The sequence below is a fragment of the Aspergillus alliaceus genome (genome assembly GCF_009176365.1).
Source record: "Aspergillus alliaceus strain CBS 536.65 unplaced genomic scaffold BDW43scaffold_43, whole genome shotgun sequence".
Taxonomy (NCBI): domain Eukaryota; kingdom Fungi; phylum Ascomycota; class Eurotiomycetes; order Eurotiales; family Aspergillaceae; genus Aspergillus; species Aspergillus alliaceus.
Genome location: NW_022474726.1, coordinates 186,071 through 201,555, shown reverse-complemented (window position 1 = coordinate 201,555; position 15,485 = coordinate 186,071). Strand labels below are relative to the sequence as shown.

The window sequence follows — 15,485 nt, the reverse complement described above, 5'->3', positions numbered from 1 at the left end:
CTCATGGTCCAGGTTCCAGCAATCTAAGCGATGGCTAGGCACTAATCAGACCCATGCCCGAGCTTTACCTCCAGTAGGCGTTCCTTTCTTATCGAACCTATCTTTTCCGCATGAATTGTGGCGTTCATCACCCTCAAGTTTCCCCCTGGGTGCTTCACCGGGATACTTTGCTTGGCTTGATCCACCTCACAAAATCACTCAAACCAAAGGCACAGTATCTTGGCATGGCAACTCCTGATAACAGCGGCCATGGGCCTCTCCGAGTTGCTGGGTTCGGGTCAGTCCGCCTCGACTATGCATTGCCCCGTGATGACTGATTTGCGCACTAACTGGTCAATTTCCAGCACACACATCGCCTGACCGCGCGTGAAGTTACCATGCTGCGCGTTATGAACCGCATCACCCAACATCCGGGTTAGGATGAAGCACTACTGCAGCGGGACGAGGTACATGTCGCACAGTGGCATCGGGAAGCCCAGGTAACCGAAGGGTTCCTTCTAAGCCAAGCCCCATGTGGCTGGTGTGTAGCAGAATTGCACGATAAAGCCCGAACCTGGCAGAGGACAGGGCGGCGGCTGCTCGTTCTCAACAGCTCATCTAGAGTCTGCCTGGCGGATGCGCGGTCTTTGCAACTTGACATTTATCGCAAGATAGGCTAGTTATAGCAATCATTCAATGTCAAATCGAAGTCGCCTGCACTAGAGCGTAATTATCTTGTAGATCCATCTTTGTACATCCTCCGGTCTAGGGTCGCACATTGGTCTATATGGATGGTGGATCAGTGGGCTTGGGCGATCGCTAGGGCTCGAAGCAACCGCCGGCATGTGTGGCCTCAAAACCTATCCACCCTAATACTGAAATGCGCCAACAGGGGATGGGGTGCAGCACCATCGGACAAACTAATAAGCCCGATCTGAGACGAAGGCGTGGAGCGAAAGAGTGTCGCAGGTCAAATCGCTTCCAATGACTCCCGTGCGAGGTGGAGTTCGCCTCGGTCGAAGAGAACTACCTTGATGTCCGCATCACCTCCTACATAAACAACGTACACTCAGATCGCCATAAGGGCTTGCATACAGCACTGGAGAGATTGCCTTCCCTTTCTATCTCAGCCGGGAATGATATCCATATCCAGGACGCTAAGGGTCGTACTCCATCCCGCATTCGGACATGCAGCTGTCACCTGGAGGAAAACCCAAGACCACTCTGGTCTACTCAAATGTGTCCCATGCAGCACTCCATGGAACCGTGGTCGGTGGATGAACGGCAAGATACCCACAGTCACGCACGTACATTCCTTGCTCTTCCTGAGCCATCGGTCAGTAGAGAGAAAACCTTCCCCAAAGGAACCAAGTGGACGATATCCTTTCCGCTATGGCACCGATGTGGACGAAGGCCCGCGAAGTGAGAGCAGCGGTATTATAGGGAATACCAGCGTCTTTGCGGGTATGATCATCCCGAACCAGAGATCTCCTTCTACGAGGACTGGAAGCAAGGACCCAATACCAGATGAGCGATTATACCCCAGATGTTGGAAAACCACCCCAATCCATTGCACAACCATTATGCATCCACTCCCGATTAGAGGAGCGATTTCGTGATCCGGGCCTGCAGGTTATTTTCGAGGTCTCGCGCATCGATTTCACACCAAAGGAACCCACTTGCTCTAAAGAACCAGACTTTCACGTTGAAGGATTCGCGAATGAACATATCGTCGCAACAGCCACACACATCATCGAAGCCGAGAACATCACCGATGTTCAGTTCACGTTCCAATATGAAGATGAAACACATCCGAGCGAGTACGTCTGCCCGAATCCGCTTGTGATGGAAAAATTCTCGCCATCCCTTTCTTTGATTAATACAAGGGAGATTATCGGGCCGACCACACTTTTGGCTCTGTCCGTGCAGATATGGCCTGGATCATGAGCTGGCCAAATAACTTCCGGTCGAAAGAGAGGCCATTCACCCTCGCAAATCCCCACCATCCAGGGCATCTAACACTCGTCCAAGTCCACCTCACAGATACGCACCATCGCGTGTGCTGGACATGCAATGTACCCCCGCGGCAGCATGACTGATGGACTAAGGCAGCACGAAGGGCCGCACAGATGGATGTTCGCCTACCGCTAGAGCTCGCGCATATGGTATTCGAATGGACGGGTGGGTAGCCCATGTCCTTATCAACAGCGAGGTCTTGATGTATGAAACACTAAAATACGCCGATGGGGTACACAGTAGTAAGGCAATATATGTCCACATTGAGCTGCATGTCACGCACCACGCCAAATCATAACCCTGAATGGGTTTGTTTCTTGTTGCGAATACCCATCGGGTATGTGGTTTACAGGGTGGAAGGTTACCCAATGCACTCCTCTCAGCCAAGCTGTGTCTATAATGTTGCAGCCATATGTAACAGTATCGGTATACTGTCCAGCCGCAGTGTTCTGATTTCCCTGACTCACCAACAATAGGTCTTAGCCGAAGGTATCTCGGAATACGACGAACATCACGATTGGTGCTGATCATAGAAAACATTGAGTGGTGGGGGTACGGGGTATTACAAGTGGGACGATTCCGTTTCGCATTGTCTCCATTTCGTAGTATGTCGTAGTATGTATGTAGTTCTAATTGCGCCTATTTACGTCACTCGTATCATCGTGTAACCATTATCTAGTACAGGAGGTCACCCCAAGGGACCGGGAAACCATTCAAGCGAAGGTAACGTAACGACAGCGTCCACGGACAATCTCGACACCCGCCGCAGTGGGATACTTAACGTCGCTGCTACACACAGACGGGCCCAACCGAAGTGGGTTTCACCGTGATTTAATTGGCCCAGGAGTAACTGAGGATGGGGATCTCAAAGGGCGCCGCCGTGCAAGTGGCATTGAAGAACTCGTCATGGATACAGTTCAAGGTGAAATCGGTGCTACCCGAATAGGTGATCTTGCTGCCATTGGCGCATTCCAGTGCATGGCCATTGCCCAACTGGTAGTCCATATGACCGGTCGAGGTGGCCTCGTTGGAGCTGCCGTAGAAGGACACGATCCGGCCCATACCGCGGTCCGCATATCCGCAGTTGGTCTCGCCATGTGCAATATCGTGAATACGGTAACCAATGTAGGTGTCGGCGCAGCGCAGACCGTCCTCAAAATGGATGTCCAGTGTCTGGGCAGGGCCATAGCCCCAGGGCTCGTAGTTCGGCATGCCTGTCCAGCAGACATTCACCATGGAACCGTTGCAGGTGTCTGGGTTGGGCTCGCACCATCCCCGGCCACAGAGACAGCCCTTGGCGTTCCTGTCGACGTCGCTATGGATGCAGTCCAAGCTATGGGAGCCGTTAAACCAGCGAAAGTTATCGATCTTCCAGGTCGGGATGGGACAGCCCTCCGGGGGAGTGATGGAGCGAGGCGCTAGAGATCGTGTTTCCACAGTCCGGGCGGTCGCGGAGGAGGACAGAGCCAAAAAGCTGGTCAAGATGGTGGAGAACATGGTGAGAATGATAGATTCTCTACGAAGGTGGTTAATGGAGCTGAGTGTGCAAGTGAGAAGAGAGAACTGCGGTGGAAGAGCATGAATGAGAAGCAACCCGAACGCCCTTTATAGATATCCATGGTTGCATCGAACCAGCTGCGGCAAATCTAGAAGTCTCGAGCGAATGGCTCAAGTTTGGAGAGAGGAATTTGCGGGATGCATGTCAGCTTGCAAGACCCTCTTGCGCTGAGACCGAACGAATGAAGAAAAAGGGGGCGAGACAATTGTCTTTGGGCCACGGAAACCATTGGCGCGACCGGGGCGAAAGCCGGGTCTTGGCAATGGGATACATCAGGTCTCCAGCACGAAGCTTGGTCACAGTTATCTCAGCAATTGAAGCAAAGGACTGGAAATCAAATACGAGGTCCAGGCCGTGATGCTCAACCCATTAGTTGCAGTAGTGCGGTGACTGTCGTCCGACCGAGGGAGCATATTCCCAAAGTGATGGGAAGGTCAAAATTTTCATTCTAATTTTAGCGCCAGGTCCCTGGGCTGCAGCATCATGCAGCGTTTTGCCCTGGGCTGTAAAGCTCCACCTTGTGCCAGATGCGACATCGCGCGGTCACAATTGAGCCGTTCTACTCATCCATGCCACGTTCCGGCATGGGATGGAAGAAGACGTTTCCTCATACCGGGTTTCTTCCTTTCCCCTTTATTTATTTTTTTATTAAATGACGGTTCTCCCAAACAAAGAGTGTACTCCATGGTAAATATCTCGGTTGGCTGAACCGGACCCGATTGTCCCACAGACTATCAGAAGAGAAATTCCCCCCAAGTTGGGTCAATTGCTTTTTTGGAGTACACGGCATAGTCGCTGGGATCATCAGTTGTACTAGATGTAGAGAGAGATATCGGACTATAGAATGACTAATCGATGTTTGCAACGAGAGTTGAAAACAAAGTGATCAAACTTGACAAAACGTCCGAAAAAGTCGAAGGAGGTTAAGTGACGTCATCATTCATCATGCCCCAGGCACGAAAACAAGCCCTAGAAGTATATCCTAGTTCTTCCTCTTTTTCTTCTTTTCTCTCGAATACCCCTCGATGTCAGACCCACTGTTAATCTGGTAGAGTACGAGCGGCTAGGGACATACCCCCGGTAAGTCAGAACTGGGAAGGATTCCAACGATAGCTCGGCTTCCGAGCCGTGCTGGGCATAAAGTTGGCCCGGATGTTTATGCTCTAAAACTCAAGTACTAGATAAGAGAAAACTGACTCGTGCGTGTTGATGGCTGTAGTGGTCGATCAAAGCATTTTATCGATCTCCCCATTCTCGACGAGTAGTTTCGAAGGACACTTCCCATGACCGGCAACGGCGCGACAGATGGACCAACGTAGCTTTCACCAGGACCTCCTCCTTGATCTACTCAAGGCCATACGATCCGTGGACGAACCACATGCCCGAAGGCTGTTCCAGTTATTGCGGGAGGATTCTTCCTTGCAACAACTTCGGTCGTACCTTGACAGGACGTTGAGCGAGGTGCAAGTTTCAGGTCAGGGGAGCGAGGTGATCAGGAATCTCTCTAGTCTCCGAACCCGGATTGATGTGGAAGATGGAGGGCCCCCATCTCGGCCAAGGGTAATGGACGTTCAGTACTTGTGCGACATGACTCCATATCGTGTGCCAGCCAAACCATGGACCACCGTGACGGATGATGACAACCTAGTCTCCCACCTGGTTTCCTTATACTTTACCTGGGATTATCCATTCTACGCCTTCGTCGACTCAAAAGCATTCCTTCGCCATATGACAGCTGGCAACGTTGACTCGGACCTCTGTAGCCCGTTCCTTGTGAACGCTCTCCTCGCCAACGCATGCGTATGGACTCGAATACTCCATTCTGAGGCTGTTTGCACCATACTAATCGTCGCGAACTGAGCAGTACTATTCGCAGTACTCCGAATCGTATGCGGTACCTGGAGATGTCTCCATCACTGGCCGCAAATTTCTAGCCGAAGCGGAGCGGTATCTACCAAGCTACCAACTAGAAAAGGGTGAGGGGGTCAGGCTGGCTTCCTTGCAAGGCGCATTGCTCTTATATGAAAGGTGAGCGCCCGTCAGTATACTTTTCCCGGAAGCGTCAGAAGCCCAATCTCACTCTTCCAGGTATGCCATGTCGGGCGAGGATGATCTAGGCTACACGATGCTCAATCTTGCAATCGACATGGGAGAGTCACTAGGGCTCATCAACCATGACCCGCTCGATTTAAGCAAAATGCAGCTATCAGATGAAATGATCACATCCGTAACGCGAACGGCGTGGGGGTTGTTTCAGGTGGACACGTACGTATAGCCCAGCTCATATCGGCGCGACCTGGTTGTGCTTGCGACATCTTTCGGATCCCACCGTAACTAATGTCCCGGCAACTCCAGAGTCGTTCACACGAACTTTCTGAAACCGAACCGTGTCACCAGCGTCAGTCTCGATCGTATCGATCGCAATGAGTCCGGCCCGGGAGACCTGTGGGTTCCGTATCCGACGGAGAAGAGGCCCCGGCAGTCATGGCTGAGCCAGTACTTCGATGAGGCCTGTAAGCTATCGTATATTGCACGGGATATCTCGCGACACCTGTACCAAGAGACTACCAGCCAAGCCGATCAGTATCGACACAAACAAGAGTTCTACAGTAAGCTCCGCCAATGGGAGCGAAGCCTTCCGGTAACCCTGCGCGAAGCCAAGAGACCACCACCCCATATCATCCTACTGAGGTTCGTCTCTTCCTTGCCACTGTTCCTCGGTAAATAACTAAATACACGGGTCTCCCCTGTACCAGGATGCGATACCAGGCACTCATCATCGGCTTGTCACGGGATGGCTTTGGGGTCCAGTCGTTCTTTCTCGACTCAGAGGAGCAGCGACGGACCATGGACGAGTCCGCGCACGAGATTAGTCTCGTAGCCGCGCGAGAAATCTCTTCTCTGGCACGCATACATCGAGAAGAATACGGCATGGACCGCGCCCATCAGTTCGCGACCTACGCAATGGTGCTCGCGCTCTTCACCATGCTTGATCACCCCTCCTTCGACATCCTCGATCACGACTTCTTATCCCTGACGAGTGCGTTCTCCACTTCAGCCAACCGTTCACAGGTCGGCCGATTTCTGTTTCATATCTTCCGGCAGTCTGTACATTCTCGCAACCAAGACGAGCGGGTGCTGCAGTCGGACGCCGTGCCCGCCGACATTAAAGAGCTGTTTGGTCGAGAGCCGCCATCCCACCTGCCGGATCGACGGGGCGACTATACCGATGGGCTTGAGCGATATCGGGGAAGCTTTTCGAGCGATCCATGGAACTACACAGCGTCGGGGGTCCGTGACATGCTCGAAAAGTACGAGCGTCTAAGTTTGGGCAATGCAGACAGTACACGCAGTCGTCAGCCCTCTTCGCCCAGCTTGGCCTGGACGGCCTAGTCACTTTCCATTAACGCCTCTCTACTTTTGCTCACCTCGATTCCTCAATGCATGCTCCGGAGCAACTTGTATCTCCCTTGTATATTGAATCCATCCAACTTCGCTCTTTCCTTATTAAGCGGGCTACCGATCGAGATCTTCATGTGTATGCCACTAGCCATTGCATATAAGCGCTTTCTTTATCTTTCCACGGCTACTAGTATTTCACTGCGCTGCGTTGACTCGTGTTGTGGGCTGTCCACATGCATGCGTCTATAGGTAACTACCCGTTAGACTCTTTAAATGTAAACTGCACAACTGCAAGGGATCATCGTCCCACTTACCGGGAGATATACACACCCTGTTGACCCGTTGTCCGGGGCTCCGACCATTGGGGGTAATACGCTGTTGTTCCTTAAAGTCGCTATTGAGGAAGGGTCTGCAATGGGACTCCATGTGACCAGAATGCCAGGCCCCACGTGACCCTCACCGTTTGACTTGTAATTGTCAATTGATAGTACGACATGCGTCTGTCTCACTCAAACGCATGTATCTGCCAACTTCCTCTAGCTCCATTCATCGTTTGGTTGTGCCATCTTGTGATGAGTTGCGAAGTACATTACCATATATTGCTCTTTCTCGATATATATCTTAGTAAAAGAATGCTACACGCGAATCTATGTATGTGTGGATGGAGACCCAAGAACAGTGCGAGGTTTTACTAAGCATTGCAACCCTGTCCTCACCGTGGTTAATGAAAATGCTTTATGCATTCAACTGCTGATAGGAAGTGTTTTTAGTACTACTGATGATTGATCTCTTGACTGATCTGATGTTTATCTCGGAGATCCTGCGGGTGATCATCTAGCACGGGACGGGAATTGTTCCGACTGCCACTGCCGGGGAGTATCCACACCTCCTTACTACTTAGTAATGGACCATGGAACCTCCTCCTAAATTCTTCCTAACCAGAGTCAAAAACGGCATGAGGACGGAGTGCATGACGTCAGGGACTTCCTCCCCGCAAAACACCATCACTAATGCATCACATCGTCGCGATTCAGGTCGGACAAATGCTGATCAACGAGTATCAAATCAGAAAAGACAATGAGTCAAATACCTCTGTGTCGTATTCCGCCGCCGCAACCATTTCGCTGACGATATCCTCCGGGCAACAATTGGGAGGCAAAGAATTTTGAACGTGGTATAGTGGGTCTGGAACGGATAAGTCGGCAGGCACAAGAGAAAAGGAAAAAAAAAAAGAAAAAAGAAAAAAAGGAAAAAAAGCTTCTTTGCTGTTCCCATTTCTAATCTCCAGGCAGTCGCTTTTCGTCATAAAGCCTGGGAGATCTTCCTTTTCGCTCTCCATGTCAAGAGACAACAATCCTCTCATTTGCGCCGTCGGTCACCATGGTCAATGATTGGAACGGCGATGAGACCTTGGGTCACAGCAAAGAACGTTTGGAGTCTTCCGAATACACAGACAGACCTCCGACGTCAGATACAACTGGCTCGACATCCTCGAGCTCTATTGATTATGATCCCCAGTTGCATACCCTTCGTTCCCGAGCCACCGAGGTTGATCTCGAGCGCCATGCTACCCGAGCGTCCGATGCTTTGAGTCGCATCAACACCCAACGACTCCAGCATGCCCTGACTGTCGGCGAAAGCGTCAAGTCGCACCCATCCAGAGCCCCGTTGCCCCCATTTGGCGCCGGCAAGCCCTATCCGCCCCCGTTACCGGCCCGGGAGGACTACGTGGTGGAGTTCGATGGGACAGAGGATCCTCTATATCCCCAGAACTGGCCCTTGGGTAGAAAGTATGTCCCTTCCCCCGGCCCTGGCACCGTGTGCGCATGTGCTCATGAGTCTCGTTGTGTGTTAGGGTCTACACCAGCGCCATCCTCGCTTTCACCAGTATCTGTTCCACATTCGATTCAGCCGTCTTCAGCGCCTCCACGCGCAATGTCGCCCAGGCGTTCGGTGTCGGCATCGAAGTCTCGACGCTGTCCAGTTCTCTGTACATCATTGGCTATGCGTCCGGACCTTTGATCTGGGCTCCTATGTCGGAACTCCAGGGCCGTCGCCTGCCAATCATCATTGCAATGTTCGGGTTCGGTATCTTCAATATCGCCGTCGCCGTCGCTAAAGATTTGCAAACCCTCATGATCTGCCGCTTCTTCTGCGGCATCTTTGGCAGTTGTCCCCTGGCCGTCGTTGCTGCCGTCTTCTCTGATATCTATAATAATCGCACCCGAGGTGTGGCGATCGCCATCTTCTCGAGCACCGTGTTTTTGGGTCCGCTCCTAGCCCCCTTCATTGGTGGTTTCATTAATATGTCCTATCTGGGTTGGCGATATACCGCGTATATTCCCGCCTTCATGGGGTTCTTCGCCTTCCTGCTGAATGTTTTCTTTCTCAAGGAGTCGTATCCCCCGGTCGTGCTCATCGCCAAGGCCGCCGAACTGCGTCGTCGGACGAAGAACTGGGGTATCCACGCCAAACAGGAGGAGATTGAAGTTGACTTGCGCGACCTGCTCGTCAACAACTTTTCCCGTCCGTTACGTCTGTTGATTAACGAGCCCTTGATCCTAGCCGTCACCATCTACCTCAGCTTTATCTATGGCCTACTTTATTGCTTCCTGACGGCCTACACCCTGGTGTTCCAAGGGGTCCATGGCATGAACCCTGGCGTGGGGGGACTGCCGTTGTTCGGCATGGTAGTGGGCCTGTTCATCGCAGCGGGATACATCATCGTGTCCAGCCGCTCCTACAACAAGAAGCTGGAAGCAAACGGGGGCATTCCCATCCCGGAATGGCGACTTCCCCCGGTGATCGCGGCCGGAGCTCTGTTTGCCGCGGGACTGTTCTGGTTTGGCTGGACCGGATTTACGGATAAAATCCCATGGATCGTGCCCACGCTGAGTGGTCTCTTCACGGGATTCGGCCTGCTCATCATCTTTATCCAACTGTTCAACTATTTGATTGACACGTATCTGATGTTTGCGGCGTCGGCCATCGCAGCCAACACATTTGTGCGTTCCCTGGTGGCCTCTAGCTTCCCGCTATTCTCGCGCCAAATGTTCAACAACATGGGCATCCAATGGGCCTCGACGCTTCTTGGGTGTGTCGCCGCAATCCTGGTACCGATTCCGGTGATTTTCTACTTCTTTGGCAAGCGACTGCGCATGAAGAGCAAGTTCGCGCCCATCTATGAGAGGGCCGAGGACCCAAGGGACGATGAGAATGAAATCGCCGCGGAAACCGTTGGGTCGCGCAGGGAATCTTGATTCTCTCGCCAGTCAAATTTGCCCATCCAGACCTAGAGCGTCCCTTCTATATCGGGAGGGTATTGGTAATACGTCTTCATCTCTTTTCCGTCCATAAAAGCACTATACCCTCAAATGATTCAATAATAGTCTTAGTTGCAAGAAGTAAAATTAATGATAGCATCTAATTAATATATACCCATGCTTATTCCATTCTTATCTGTGTTATGCTCGAGTTACTTGGTCGGAACCTGTGCAATCCATTGGGATTATGCGACGACTAGATGGCGCGAGAATATCTCCCAAGAGCCATCATGGGAAAATAATGTGGATAGAGCGCATATCCCAGATAAAAGAATTTGGGGACTCCCGTTCCGGTGAACAGCGACTCGGGCCACGACGCCTCCCCGGCGTGCTCTGACAAAGTCTGCGTACGGAGGAGATACCGAACTCCTTCAGTGATCGACAAATCCTCCGCCGGGAGCACAGCGAGCAGTGCCATGAGTGCCCATGCGGTCTGGGATGCGGTGGACGGACCGTGGCCAGCGAGCTGGTCATCTCGGTAAGACATCACGCTCTCACCCCATCCGCCATCATGGTTCTGAATAGATTTGAGCCACTCGATCGCCCGTGAAATACATTCCGCGCCCTCGTCCAGAAAGTACGCCATGCCACAGACGACATTACTTGTTCCATAAATATAATTGACCCCCCAGCGGCCGAACCACGCCCCCTTTGCTCCCTGGATTGAAACAAGGAAGGCGATGGCGCGGTCAGCGGCCGATCTCATCCGACCAACTAACTCCGTGGTGAGCTCGAATCCTGCAGCAGAGTCACGGCGTTGCATGAGCAGGCCGAAGGCCTCTACAATCCGACCCGTCACGTCCGCTGTGGAGGGATCACACAGTGCATCCATGTCACTGAACGGTATCTTGTTCAACCAGAGCGCATCGTTTTCCGCATCAAAGGCACCCCAGCCTCCGTCGGCATTCTGCATGCCGAGGACCCATTCTGCTGCCCTCCGAACGGATGGTGACTCTATACCGTCCGGATCACACTTAGCCATCGCCAAAATAGCAGCAGCCGTATCATCCACATCCGGATACCACCGGTTGAAGTACTCAAAGCTGAATCCCCGAGGAGTAGCTCTGGGTCGCACAACTCGCCAATCCCCCTGGGGCCCGAGAAGCTGCCGCGCTTTGATCCACTGCATACTGGCAGAGAGGTCTACTTTCTGGCCCGCATCACAGAGACCAATGGTCGTCAAGACGGTATCCCAGACCGGCGAGACAGTGGGTTGGATCCGTTTCCCTTTATCGTCACGCCATGCGAACCGCTCAATCGCTTCCAGGCCGCGGCGGATAAAGGGATGGCCTAACCCGAAACCCTCTAGGACCAGGGCCAGAATACCCAAGTGCATGGGAGGGAAGATCCCCGCCCAGTCTCCTTCGGGTTCCTGATGTTGCAGGATCCACGCGATGCACTTCTTCCTGGCGCACGATCGGAAAGGGAAACGCCTTAGACCACCTAGCCAATGGAGCACACGGTCAAGTAAGGCAAACGTAAAAGCCACAAGATCAGTGCGCAGCAGCTCGCAGAGTGATGGGGTATAGGGGACCAGTTTGTTCGCAGGGTTACGCCACAGCTCATCCAGGAAATCGCTGGCGGGCAAAGGATGTCTGTCGGGAAGAGGATATACGGGACGGTGATGGCGAATGATCAGTAACGGGACAGCCGTACTGCGGGCCCAGGAGGCCAACCTGTAAATATTGATCGGCACAGCTGTAGGAAAAAGGATAAGCTCGGCGGGCATCTCCGGCACACTTTTCCAAGGGAACAGACCGAAAATCGCCAGATACACACGGGTGAACATGCGAACCTTGGCGATGCCACCGGCAGTGATGACGAAGCGGCGGGCTTTAGCCATGGAAGGCGTGTCTGGCGAAACCCTGAGAAGCTTCAGCGCAAAGTATGCTTCCGTGGTCGTGGAGATATCGCCAGGAGACTCTGGCGCAAGTGCCCACGATCCGTCGTCGCTCTGCTCGGATAGGAGCCAGGAGATCAGTGCTTCGCGATCGACGGACATGTCTAGACCCAGTGCCTGTCGCAACATAACATACTCCGCCGTGATGGTCGCGTTGGACATCATCTCTCCACGCCAGTGGCCATCATCATGTCTTCGGTTAAGGGAATAAGAAGCGGCGCGTGTTAAAGACTGGCGCACCTCGTCCATCAGCGGCTGATTAGGAACCGTGGTAGCCAAGGGCATCCCGAAAGACAACAAGAAGAATAGTACACGGCCAGGTAGATGGGTCGAGTTCTGAAATGCTTTGTGTTGATGCTCGAGCTAAAGGGAACCATCAAACGTCTTTAGGGAAACCGACTCAAGAACACAGTTCAAGATGAGCATTGCCAGGTGATGTAGAACGTTCTCGTGTTTCGATGACGTACTATAATTGCTTCTTCTCCGTCAAACGACCAAGGCAGTAGCTCTTCTAAGTCAGCTGAAAGGCCAGCTGAGACGAGGCAGAACAGGGAGTCACAAGACCCATTGCCACTGCTCCCAGTCGCTGCAAGGGTATCAACAACACTTAACCTGTGATAGCCAGGCCTGTAATATAGCCACGAGAATGCTGGTCGAGATCTAAATCGCGAGCAGTGCCCAAAGCATCTATTCGGAGCATACCAGAATCGCCATCGGGAGCCACACCAAATCTACCAACTCCTAAGCAGAAGCCAGCAGCCTTGAGATTTGGTATAGGGATGTTGACAGAAGCGAATAAGCGGGATCCGCATACCCTAGTACGGACTGATATCTGGTGACTTACCAGAGCATGTCAGGTGGGAACTTAGCACGATAATAACATCCCCCTGAGGAAGGACATGAGACTAAGCCTTAGATCTCGCAATTAATCCCCAGATCTCACGTTTATAATGCCTTCATAGTCTTCGTGCAACATAACATGGCAGTAGTGATAATCTCAGTCTGTGCGGCAGCTTCCACCATTTCGTACGGAATTGTGTTTCTGGAGATGTGATGGTTGCCCACACTATTCTACTTGTCTGAGCAACAATCTGGGTGAAAATGGGAGACTTGGTGTGAAAGTATAGTCTCGTATACTCAAGCTTTGTACAGCAGGTCACTACGGTAACTTGAATAAAGGTCTAAACCAGAGTGGGTTTGGTATCATAAAACTTTGTATAATAGTCATTTTTTAACGACCGAGTACTGAGTTCAAGCAAAATTGTTATATATTACCTTGTATTACGTGAAGGGAAGCAAGATAGGGCCAAGCCACGGTTTAACCTCTAACCCTAAGTTATGCTCCTGTAGAAAGCAATGACAGCTACCGAAAAGGGCGTGTTTTACATAGGTGGCCCTTGATATTACATGAGACATACAGTATTGGGCGTAATACTATAATTCAAAGAATAATAAGGAATGTTCCACTACTTACAACTGACGGACGATGGAAGAACGAGTGACAGAAAACAAACTATCCAGCTGCAACATTTTGCCCAGGTGGGTGCCTCATAAATACTCCTCTCACTTGTGTAGCTGGCCTCGAGCCATGCTAAAAGGTCCCGGAGATAGCCCAGGAAGGCTGAGCGATATGCTCCTGACTCGTTTCGCTTAACAGCCGGTGTTGGAGCAGATGCAGGCAGAGCCAGTGCAGCGCCAGCATCGGTAGCCAAGTTGGCCACAAATCCGTCTACACTGGCTCGGGGTAAGGCCACCGCATTGGCGCTGCAACCCATCATCGGGGTCTATTCGAATCAGTCAGTCACAGTTACAGTACACGCATGGAATGTATCGTATTGGCTCACTGGTGCTAAACGCGAAGACATCCTCGACGAGAGACATGGCTTCCGTGGTTGCAAAGTTCTGAGACTCCGTAACAGCAGCTGCGGAGAGCGCGGCACAGGCGGCGAGAATAAAGGCGATCTTCATTTTGAGAAGTTGTTGGCTTTGAGGAATTCTTTAGAAAGTATTGAGTCGAACTGAGTACTTTGGCTGATTGTATGAATGATGTGTTTTCCCGGGAGATAAGTGCCATATTTATACCTCGATCATGATGTCCTCCAAGTGCATGTGCCAACCTGAAGCGAAGCCGTGTAGAAAGTGAAAAGCTCGATTCTACGAATCATGGTGATGGATATTGATGTGATACATCCTGAAGCTTCAAACTATCTTCCACCGCGGGGGAAGAGTCTACCCAGAATAACTTAACCCCCCATCCAACCTAAAATCGCATAGTTGGTCTTGGATAAAAAATGTGATTGAGTTCGACTTGAGCTTAAACAGCCACCGATGGATTCACTATCGTGTGTGATGGCAGAGGCACTGCCCGCATCTCGAGTCGAAGGCTGCGGCACACGGGCTTCCAAACCGCTCTTCCAGGCGCATTCCATAATATCAACGGACGATATCATTTACATCAGAAGCGCAGACTAGCTGTGAATCTCCAATGTGTCTCGCAGACAAGGTTTATAGACCAGGCCAATGTTACATTGTTCTGGTCTTGTGATGTACCCCTTGCGCCAACTTTGTAGACACGGTTGCATTGCAGTACTTGTGCGGTGGTATTAAAGTATAAGATCATATAAATCGAAAATAATCATGTATACAACATGATTTTAGGTTACGATTGAAATTGAGTTGCTCCTAATCTCATAGGAGCTGCCACCATTATCATCTCTTGATTTCCAGAACATCGAACGCTGCACTAGGTCGTCGTAGGTCCGGTGGCATCTACTTCTTACCTAGGCCCTATCGCCGTTTCTACGACAGCCTCTGCCCCTACCGAAATACCCTTTATCAATTTGGGGTGGCTTGAAATAGTATGGTCGTACCGCGAAACGGTCAAGTGCTAAAGGGCATCACTTGATGCGTACGGTTGAAGTACACCCGATGTTCATCTGCCGGATATCAGGTCTCACACCTTCCGTTGACAGCGTATCCATGTCTATTGCGGGGTATGAGACATCTCAAGTTACCTCGTACTCCCTAAAGCCTCTTCACTGCCATCACTAGCTGACCAGTAAACGTCGATATACCCCGCGGGGATGCCGATGTACCATCTGAATCATATCTGACATACCGGTGGCTGCTGAACACACGGCTCGGCACATGAGCCCCTTTCACTGTAGTACAGCCGACTGTCCGACTTCAACGAAATCATCATGCCCTTGGCTAGCTGAGTTATTCCTTTTCTGTCAACGCCTTTTGAGTGACAAACCCTCCGAAAGATGACGTGCAGATGGAGGTCCCCAAACCTAAAAAGGAAACA

At 51.5% G+C, this 15,485-nt stretch overlaps 8 protein-coding genes across 8 annotated transcripts; 4 read left to right on the top strand and 4 right to left on the bottom strand.

Moving 5' to 3' along the window:
• Window positions 1–1,506: 1,506 nt before the first annotated feature.
• Window positions 1,507–1,926, top strand: BDW43DRAFT_314071 (uncharacterized protein; the record flags this gene model as incomplete). The annotated part of the gene is made up of 1 exon (XM_032047724.1): window positions 1,507–1,926. One exon carries the CDS (start codon window positions 1,507–1,509, stop codon window positions 1,924–1,926), a length of 420 nt encoding a protein of 139 aa, XP_031897228.1.
• Window positions 1,841–2,681, bottom strand: BDW43DRAFT_166773 (uncharacterized protein). The gene has a single exon (XM_032038678.1). The coding sequence runs from the start codon at window positions 2,533–2,535 to the stop codon at window positions 2,083–2,085; it is 453 nt and encodes a 150-aa protein (XP_031897227.1). The 5' UTR covers window positions 2,536–2,681; the 3' UTR covers window positions 1,841–2,082.
• On the bottom strand, window positions 2,682–3,764 carry BDW43DRAFT_166774 (uncharacterized protein). Its single transcript, XM_032038679.1, has one exon. It carries the CDS (start codon window positions 3,490–3,492, stop codon window positions 2,827–2,829), a length of 666 nt encoding a protein of 221 aa, XP_031897226.1. The 5' UTR covers window positions 3,493–3,764; the 3' UTR covers window positions 2,682–2,826.
• Window positions 3,765–4,858: 1,094 nt separating this feature from the next.
• On the top strand, window positions 4,859–6,946 carry BDW43DRAFT_314069 (transcription factor domain-containing protein; the record flags this gene model as incomplete). The annotated part of the gene is made up of 5 exons (XM_032047723.1): window positions 4,859–5,353; window positions 5,418–5,581; window positions 5,642–5,818; window positions 5,909–6,244; window positions 6,310–6,946. The coding sequence occupies 5 exons, from the start codon at window positions 4,859–4,861 to the stop codon at window positions 6,944–6,946; spliced, it is 1,809 nt and encodes a 602-aa protein (XP_031897225.1).
• Window positions 6,947–7,331: 385 nt separating this feature from the next.
• On the top strand, window positions 7,332–7,879 carry BDW43DRAFT_166882 (uncharacterized protein). The gene is made up of 2 exons (XM_032038680.1): window positions 7,332–7,606; window positions 7,726–7,879. The coding sequence occupies exons 1-2, from the start codon at window positions 7,450–7,452 to the stop codon at window positions 7,791–7,793; spliced, it is 225 nt and encodes a 74-aa protein (XP_031897224.1). The 5' UTR covers window positions 7,332–7,449; the 3' UTR covers window positions 7,794–7,879.
• A 456-nt stretch (window positions 7,880–8,335) lies between these two features.
• BDW43DRAFT_314068 (MFS transporter) lies at window positions 8,336–10,215 on the top strand (the record flags this gene model as incomplete). The annotated part of the gene is made up of 2 exons (XM_032047722.1): window positions 8,336–8,745; window positions 8,811–10,215. 2 exons carry the CDS (start codon window positions 8,336–8,338, stop codon window positions 10,213–10,215), a joined length of 1,815 nt encoding a protein of 604 aa, XP_031897223.1.
• Window positions 10,216–10,344: 129 nt separating this feature from the next.
• Window positions 10,345–13,053, bottom strand: BDW43DRAFT_166586 (terpene cyclase/mutase family protein). Its single transcript, XM_032038675.1, has one exon. The coding sequence runs from the start codon at window positions 12,461–12,463 to the stop codon at window positions 10,475–10,477; it is 1,989 nt and encodes a 662-aa protein (XP_031897222.1). The 5' UTR covers window positions 12,464–13,053; the 3' UTR covers window positions 10,345–10,474.
• Window positions 13,054–13,828: 775 nt separating this feature from the next.
• Window positions 13,829–14,146, bottom strand: BDW43DRAFT_314066 (uncharacterized protein; the record flags this gene model as incomplete). The annotated part of the gene is made up of 2 exons (XM_032047721.1): window positions 13,829–13,962; window positions 14,023–14,146. 2 exons carry the CDS (start codon window positions 14,144–14,146, stop codon window positions 13,829–13,831), a joined length of 258 nt encoding a protein of 85 aa, XP_031897221.1.
• Between the last annotated feature and the right edge of the window lie 1,339 nt (window positions 14,147–15,485).

What these genes read in the sequence shown, in the direction of transcription:
- BDW43DRAFT_166586 (XM_032038675.1), bottom strand. Translation starts at nt 12,463, where the DNA reads ATGCCCTTGGCTACCACGGTTCCTAATCAGCCGCTGATGGACGAGGTG.
- BDW43DRAFT_166774 (XM_032038679.1), bottom strand. Translation starts at nt 3,492, where the DNA reads ATGTTCTCCACCATCTTGACCAGCTTTTTGGCTCTGTCCTCCTCCGCG.
- BDW43DRAFT_166882 (XM_032038680.1), top strand. Translation starts at nt 7,450, where the DNA reads ATGCGTCTGTCTCACTCAAACGCATGTATCTGCCAACTTCCTCTAGCT. An exon ending in AATGCTACACGCGAATCTAT is followed by an intron (nt 7,607 to 7,725) that starts GTATGTGTGGAT and finishes AAGTGTTTTTAG; the next exon opens with TACTACTGATGATTGATCTC.
- BDW43DRAFT_166773 (XM_032038678.1), bottom strand. Translation starts at nt 2,535, where the DNA reads ATGTTTTCTATGATCAGCACCAATCGTGATGTTCGTCGTATTCCGAGA.